Source organism: Chaetura pelagica, unplaced genomic scaffold (genome assembly GCF_000747805.2).
Source record: "Chaetura pelagica isolate M959 unplaced genomic scaffold, ChaPel_1.0 scaffold158, whole genome shotgun sequence".
NCBI lineage: Eukaryota > Metazoa > Chordata > Aves > Apodiformes > Apodidae > Chaetura > Chaetura pelagica.
In genome coordinates, this window is record NW_009954182.1 from 471075 (window position 1) to 479217 (window position 8143).

An 8143-nucleotide genomic window follows, 5' to 3' on the forward strand; every position below is an offset into this window, starting at 1 on the left:
GAATCCGCTCGCAGAACATCGTGCCCTGCACCGTGTCGCAGCTGCTGGCAGCCGAGCAGGTGGACGAGACCTTCAGGATCCGCGAGGTGGAAATCTCCCAGGTGGGGGCGGGGAGGTGCGGGTGAAACAGCCGCGTTTCCAGCGCCTTCCCGGGTAAAGTCTTGCCTGTTGCGGTGCAGGTCACCATCATGGGCATCATCCGGCACGCTGAGAAGGCACCAACCAACATTCTCTACAAAGTGGATGACATGACAGCAGCCCCGATGGACGTCAGGCAGTGGGTGGATACTGATGTAAGCACCAGCTTCCTGGGGGATGTGCTTCTTTAAAAGCTTTTGGGAGAGGCGAAGAGAGAGGTCTTAATAAAAAGATGTCTGTTCAGAGGTGTGTTTTAAGGATAGCATGTTTCTGAAAGCAGAGGTCACTGGTGCTGTACATGACTTCTGCTTTTTTCAGTTCATATGTGGTCCTACATAGGATCAGTTTCAATAGTTTTTTAGTTTAGGTGCTGAAGCTTAACTGTTACTTCACAGCTGAGCTGAGAGGTGTGTGCTGAGAGAGGTTACCAGAGATTTTTCTCCTCAGTGATTGAGGCAAAGATGTGTTCTGATGAGTGATGTCATATTTTCTGATGTGTGCCTCCTGGAGTGCTGAGAATTTCCACTGCTGGTCTTTAAAGCTAGCCCATGTTCTTGTAACATGCATGTGAAGGCAAACAGCTGATGTCAGTTCAAAAACTTTTGGAGAGTGACTAGGCAGACATTCAGTTGGCTTAGCTGCAAGTTTAGCATAACTTCAAAAAGATTCTGCTTCCATCCCCCCAGCCAAGTTATATAGTTGAACACCTGTTTTTTTACTACTTGAGGGCTCCTTCCTCATGTTGCTCTGTGAAAATCCCTCAGAAGTGGACAGCAGCAGCAGAGCTGAGCACTGCCTTTGGCTGCAGTCAGGTGTACACTGTCCAAGGGAGCAAATATTTTTTTTCTCTTTTTTCTTTTTTTTCTTTTTTACAGTTATGTTTACCTAAGTGTTCCTACTGGATATAGGGATTCATGGTATTTGAGTGTGCTTGAGATAACCATCCTTTCTTAAGTAATTTATTGTGGTAACTGAGAAGTGCAAATGTCAATCAGCAAAACTTTCCTTCTTTTTCCTGTCTGTCAGGAGGCAGGTGGTGAGAACGTTGTGGTACCTCCAGGAACTTATGTGAAGGTAGCTGGACACCTTCGGTCTTTCCAGGTAAGGCCACCCTGTCCCATCTACCTCCAGGTTGGAGCAGTGGCCTGAGGGACTGGTGACCTGGCATAGTGTTAGTGGTCTCCCTGTGGAATACCACTTAATCATGGGCTTTGCTTATCCTTCCCTGTGGACAAATCCTGAAATGTTTTTGCCAGGGCTGTATTTAATAACACTTTTAATTGTTCCCGAGAGCCACTTGGCATCAGTGTGTTGGCTCCAGCAGAACACAGGACTGGCCACCAGGGCTTGGGTGTTTGTAGTATGGAGCTGACACCAGGTTCTACAAGAAGCAGTGGGAATGCTTCTAGTAGAACATTATGTGATGTTCTTGGCTCATTATTAAACATGTTAATAAATATTAAAATAATTGTGTGTGTGTTAAAGCAAAATGCAATGAATTGCCAGCTGGTTAGGTATCCCTGCCCATGCAAGGGGGATTGGAACTAAATGATCTTTAAGGTCCCTTCCAACTCCAACTGTTTTGTGACTGTAAGAGATTGTCTTGCAAAATCACACATGAAAATGTAAGTCAGAAAGATTTGAACTAGTTACCTAGTTACAAGCTCCTTCCCTTCCACTATCCCTGATCCAGAAGAGAATGGTGGGATTGGCAGTTAAGCATATTCCTCTAACTGTGATGCTAATTTTTTTCTTCTTTTTTTTTTTTTTTTCTTTATTCTCTTTCTGAAAGAACAAGAAAAGCTTGGTGGCATTTAAGATCATGCCTCTGGAAAATATGAATGAGTTCACCACACACATACTAGAGATTGTCAACGCACATATGATCCTAAGAAAAAATCTAATGGTATGTACCTGAAGATCCTGATTCCATCTGGGCCCTTACTGGGTTTCTGGTTATGGTCCAAAGAGACACAGACTTCTTGCTCCATTGCAGAAGTTGTATACATGGGGGGCTGGAAAGCATGAAGTCCTGGTGTCCTTGGAGAGGGATTGTGTTGCAGTCCATTTCCAATGGTTCCTTTTGGGAATTTGTTTTTGGTTACTGTTTCTCTGAAGTCACAGCAAGTCTGTAGTGCTGGGGCTGTGGCAGCCTGAGTGACACAGCAGTTCTGCTCTCCTTGCAGTCAGCATCAAGAGGGCCTCAGTCATTTCCTGGGACGGGTGACATGGGGGGCTATGGAGGAGGTGGCAGCTTGCCAGTGAATGGACTCACAGCACATCAGAGTCAGGTAGGTGCCAGCAGCTTTTCTGGCCTCATGTGGGACACTGAAATGCAAGCTCAGGTATTTTTAGAAGTTGGATAGTTCTTCCTCAGCCTTGCTGTCCATTGATGACAGAGAGCTCAGCTCTGTGTAATGGTTGCTCTTTTTCAGGTGTTGAACTTGATTAAGAACTGCCCTGTCCCAGAAGGTATGAGTCTTCAAGAGTTGAAACTTCAGCTCCAAAATATGAGCATGTCAACAATCAAGTAAGTGTGTAGATACAAAGGGTGTTCTGGAGTCTGGTAAAAGGAGGCAGAGAGGAACACAGGGGGCAAGCCCTGCTCCTTCCCTGTTAAACAGCTCCAGGAATGTCAGATGTTCCCACTAGGATACAGCTGTGAGCCAGAGCTTTTGAACTTGGACTGAGCCAGTGTCAGTTGAATGGGTGATGAAATGTTTCACTCTGTTTTCCAAACAAGCTGTTTAACAGTTCAGAGGGAAAGTAACAGGCACCTGGGAGTACTGCAGTGCCTCAGCAATATTTTTTCCTGCTCAAGGACCACCTTGCTCTCTGTGTGCAGATCAAAACGTGGGAACAGACTGTTTCTGTTCTCCTTTGGCGTCTCTTATATCTTCTTCCTCCTGAGACTTAGTGAAACTGTGAAGCCTAAAGACAGTCACTGGCATCTGCTACCTGTGTTCTGTCCCCTTTGAAGCAAAGTGGTAGGTTCTGCTGCTACCTGGGGGTACTGAGGGCGGTGTCTTCCCCTAAGAGCTGCTGGGGGAGCCTAGTGCCGTAGCTTTGGAGCTCTGCATGCTGATGGAGCAGCACTGAAACTGAAACAGGAGGGATGGGCTCTGTAAGTGGGAAATCCCTGAGATAAAGGTGTTGATTCAAACTAGTAAGCATTTGCTTTTCTTTTTTCCCCTCAAAGGCAAGCTGTCGAGTTCCTCAGCAGTGAGGGACACATCTACTCCACTGTGGATGATGATCACTATAAGTCGACAGATGCTGAGTGAAGCTGCTTCCAGCTGGATTTAGTTGGAAGCAAATGCTTGTCCATGTACCAAGTTACCTTTGTGATGTAGAAGGTAATATTTTGCGCTTTCCAGCCTGTGAAAGTCCCAGTTACTCTGCAGGTGCCTCCTTGGAATTCAAGGACAAGCAGAACACACAGGATTCTGCTACCTGGACTCGATTATGTGCTGTGACCATGTGAGTGAGAAGATAAACAGGCATGGGAAGACTGAACTCAAAGTTTCAGAGGCTTCAGTTTGGTTTTGTCTCCTTAGAGGATGCCTGTGTTAGAAAGAAAATCTTTTTAATCTTGTTCTGGGCAGATTGTCTTTTGTTTCTAGAGCTGTTTCTCCTAACTGAGCTTTCATTCCATTTAATTCATAAAGTGGGTAGCCAAGAGTATTATTCCACTAATGTGCAGTAATCATGAATATATTTTTAACTGGTTAAGTTTATACATTTAAATCTGTTTGTACTATGAGGTCACCTTGTTACTAGAGCTTTTGGGTGTTTTCAATAAAATTGTAACTTGGGTACTCTTGCCTGTACTCGAGAGGCTTTTCTTCCTCACTAAAGAAGAAAACCACCTGCATTGACAGAACCCAGCCATGTGAGTAAAAACACAGCCCATCAGTTTCTTTAATTACACTTATTTTTTTTTTCCTTAGATTTGAAGTGAATTGCTTTACAATGTCAAACTGAATTAAATGTCCGGACAGTAAGAAATTAAATAACTGCACTATTGAAGAAAAGTACACATTGTCTCAGTATTCTAAGTAGAGCCAGGATGATTCCTGCCACCAAATGTACTTTAGCTGAAGCTCAAATTAATTGCATCCTTTGATACAAAGTTTTCTTCTTTAAAACATTTTTTAAAGCTTAACAAAAAAAACCCACCAAGTTAGGAAATAGCAGGGTTGATACTGGTGATACATCAGGGTGGAGGTAACAGGTTTGCATGTTTCTCCACATAATCATGCCTTGTTCAGGGCAGCGGTTTGCAAGGGTAGCTGCTCCAGTGTGTTTCTGACCTCTCAGTTACATGCTTCCTGTTAATATAAAATGCAAAGCTGAAAACTGCCTTCTGGGAATTGTTTTGCATTTCATAATGGCAGCATTTCAGGAGTTCATGAATCTTCAGGAGCATTTTTCACCACTATCCATGTAGCTGTTCTCACAGGGGGAGCCACGGCTGTTGTGAATGCCTTGCTGAACAGCAGGACCTGGGGTCTTTCAGGCTGAATGGAGAGACACCAGAACACCCTCACTGCCTGCCAGGAGGGAGCCTGGTTTGCTGCACTGGCCTGTCCTTCCATTGCTGCCTGCTGAGTTCCTAGGGGTCTGCTGGAAAAAAAAAAGCATATGCAGCCAGGGCTGACTTGTGGGGTCATGGGCTGGCTGAGCCTGGGTGCCCGGAGAGTTGCAGGTTAGGGGGTTCATGTTACCTGAGACTGGTAAAGTGACCTGGCTTTGGAAGAGCTCTGTGGGGCTGGCTGCCCAACCCAGGGCATTGGCCTGTGGTGTTGTCCCAACAGTGGGTCTGCCACCCACTGTAATACCCAGTTCTGCAGGGAGCAGGGGGTGTTCCACACAGCCTGCTCAGCTCCTGAAACACAGTTGCTACTTTTATACCCAAAACATGAGAAATAACTTGATCTCTAGCTTTGTTCTGTCACTGCACACGATGGGTCACTAACCCCTGGCTGCCATTCCAAGTGTCAATGCTCAGGAATGTCACTGTGCCTGTTCCAAGAGGGGGTTGTTGTTAGCAGGGGTCCCTCCAGCCGTTGGGTGTGGATTTCAGTCTGCTAATGGCTCTTTAATAGATTCATACAGTGATTTCCATTACTTAGTGTGGTTTTCCCCAGTGCTCCAGGCTGTCCCCAGGCCAAGCTGTGGGCAGAGCTCCTGTCCACCCCTTCCATCTGTCCTGCAGGCCTGTCTCAAGGGCTGGTGACTATTGGGGGGTGTTTTTCTCTAATTGGAATCTAGTTTTGTCTCATTCTCACTGCTTCACTGTTACCTTGGCCCTGTTTTTATTCTGTGTCTCCCTTATGTTCTCTTTTATGTGATTTTTTCCCCTAATGTAATTTTTACCCCCAAAATTTTACTTACTTCAATTAATAACTGCCAACACTGGCATTAGCACTGGGAGGAGCCCTGTGTGCTGCTCAGGTTCTGAGCCTGGCAGAGCTCAGAGCTGCAGCCAATGGTGTACTTCTGAGTTGTGTCATAGACGTGTAACAGGTGAACTTCCAGGCTAGAAGTCCAGCAGCCCTAGAAGCCAAAGGTACTGTATTGTTTCCTGTTTGCAAGAAGTGTGCAGGTTAGGAAGAAAATAATTTTTGGAAGATGATGATATTGCTTGCAGTAAAGAGTTGTGTGACTGGACAACACACTTGTGCCTGGAGAGGAAAAAACTTGTTGGCAGAGGAGGGAGTTTTAAGTGTCAATTTGCTGTTTAATCTTCAAAGCATCCAGGAGCATCTGCTGTTGTCTGGCTAGTGGGATGATTCGGAATAGGTCTTAGGGGAGCATTGGCTGCTTCACAAAAAGTTTGCACTTAAAACTATCTATGAACTGACGGTGAAACCTGAACTCAGAATGTCCCTGCTCATGGCACGGATGTTGGAATCTGATGATCTTTAAGGTCCCTTCCAACCTTAACTGGTCTATGAATGCTTTTTGCTCAAACAAAGGAGATGAGGAAAAACACTCTATAGTTCTGGTTTCCTCTGCTCTTCTCCCTGGAGCCCATCCACTTCCCAGCCATGGCCCAGTGATTAGTTTTTCTCCCAAGAGAAGGAAATCTGGGTACTGGGGTGACCTAAACATCTGTTGGCCACTGCCATGTGTCTCTTGGTTGAAGTTTTGTGCATTGTATGTAGCCATGAAGAAAGGCTGAGAGAGCTGGGATTGTTCAACCTAGAGGAATCTCCAGGGAGACCTTGTGGCCTTTTGATCCTTAAAGGGACCTATATGGGAGATGGAGAGGGATGTTTTACCAGGGTCTGTAATGACAGGACAAGAGGCAACAGTTTAAAACTGGAAATGGGTTGGCTTAGACTGGACATGGGGAAGACATTTCTTATGGTGGTGGTGGTGATGAGACACAGGAACAGGTTGCCCAGGGAGGTCCCTGGAAGTGTTGCATGTCAGGTCAGACAAGGCTCTCAGCAACATAACAGTGGAATGAGTTGGATCTTTAAAGACCCAAACCATCCTGTGATTCTGTGACCCTATGATGTAGGTGCTGTGTATGAATGGCTAGGGCCTGTTTGCAGATGAGAGCTGGTTCTCCCTCCTCGGGTGAGTATTCAGGACCTGAAGAGCAATTGTCAGTGTCTTTCCCACAGTGCTTATTTGAGGAGGAAGTGCCAATACCAAGAACAAATCCCCGGGCAGAGCCAGAGAATGAAACCAGCACAAACCCAGGCTAGGACTCCCAGTGAAAATGATCCATCCTCTCTGCAGTTCTGGGACTGCCCTAGGCACTGAGGAAGGAATGATGGATAGAAAAACTGAACCCAAAGCTACTCTTCACAGAGAGAGAGGGGGAAAAAAACACACAATTTTATCTTAAATTATATTTAAAAATTAATTTTCCAGCTCTTATTTGAAAGAAGAAGAGCACAGTGTGTGATGCAGGAGTGCAACACCTGCTTGCTGTCAGTGCAGAGCTCCCCTTGTCAGCTTTTTTCCCTAATGCACATCAGGACTATGAGGTCTTTGCCAATTTTCCAGGGCTTTGCCAAACTTGCAGGAAGGAACAGTTGAACTTTGGTCCATTTTGCTTTCAGGTAATATTTTTTGCATCCAATGCCATGAGTGCAGCAAGGGCCTTTGTAGATGCCAGAAAGCTGCATGAGTGGAACAAGCACAAAAACAGGAAGGAACTGGTCAGCTCTGTTGCTGCCCATTGCAAGTGCAGCTAAAAAAGGATGCGAAGGACAAAGCCAGCAAAACCTAAAGCCACAGTGGTTTTACAATGTTTCTACAACCTTGGTGAGAAATTATTGCAGAGTGAGAAGTGGGTTTGGCTGTACTTTAGAAAAATGCCTTATGAAATTGGATTTCTGACATGCAGCTGTAAAGATACGTCACTTGGTGGTTTGAGCCCCAGCTGGGGCATCACTCGTTCTGTGTGAGGTACCTTGTCATGTCAACCTCATCCCAGTCCACATGCCAAATACTGCCTGGACGTGCTGGCCCCAAAGCATTTCCCATCTGAAAGCACCGGCAATCCCAGCTCAGGTGCTGTAATGTGGTGGAGCACAGTGAGATCCATGTCCTCTGCCTCAGTGGCATTTTGTTGGCCACCCATCTGTGTGCTGGTCTGGTGCTGCTGGAGAGTCCCATGGGTGACAGCTGATGGGACAGCCCACAGCACAAAGGGGATTTATTCTGAGCCACAGGCATCCCAGAGGTGTGTGGGCTGCTTGCCCTTGAGGAGTGGTCACCTTTCTGCAGGACTGAAGCAGTTTATTTAGCCTTTGCAAGTAACCAATGTCATGGAAGGTCTCTCAGGGTTTGGAGGCTGGGTGGCTTCCAGAAATGAGTATTAGAAAGGAAAAAGCGTCTGCAGTTTGTGAATTATCTTTTGCATGTTGCCATCGACGGTCTCGTAATCGTGTTCGGTGCCGTCGCTCTCTGTGCCTGGAAGGGAAGAGAGAGCGGGAGCGGGGCAGGAACGCGGGAGCGGGGCAGGAACGGAGGAGCGGGG

At 46.2% G+C, this 8143-nt stretch overlaps 2 protein-coding genes across 2 annotated transcripts in view; one reads left to right on the plus strand and one right to left on the minus strand.

Moving 5' to 3' along the window:
- Positions 1 to 2: 2 nt before the first annotated feature.
- On the plus strand, positions 3 to 3422 carry RPA2 (replication protein A2, 32kDa; the record flags this gene model as incomplete). Its single annotated transcript, XM_010002916.1, has 7 exons — positions 3 to 101; positions 180 to 293; positions 1165 to 1239; positions 1931 to 2044; positions 2325 to 2429; positions 2574 to 2668; positions 3338 to 3422. Coding segments are annotated over 7 exons (687 nt in total), but the record flags the coding sequence as incomplete, so codon positions are not given.
- A 4559-nt stretch (positions 3423 to 7981) lies between these two features.
- The window catches only part of THEMIS2 (thymocyte selection associated family member 2), a 7598-nt gene continuing 7436 nt past the window's right edge, over positions 7982 to 8143 (minus strand). The window contains exon 4 of the mRNA XM_010002917.1: positions 7982 to 8076. Coding sequence (XP_010001219.1) covers positions 7982 to 8076 — 95 coding nt within the window. The remainder of the gene's footprint in view (positions 8077 to 8143) is intronic.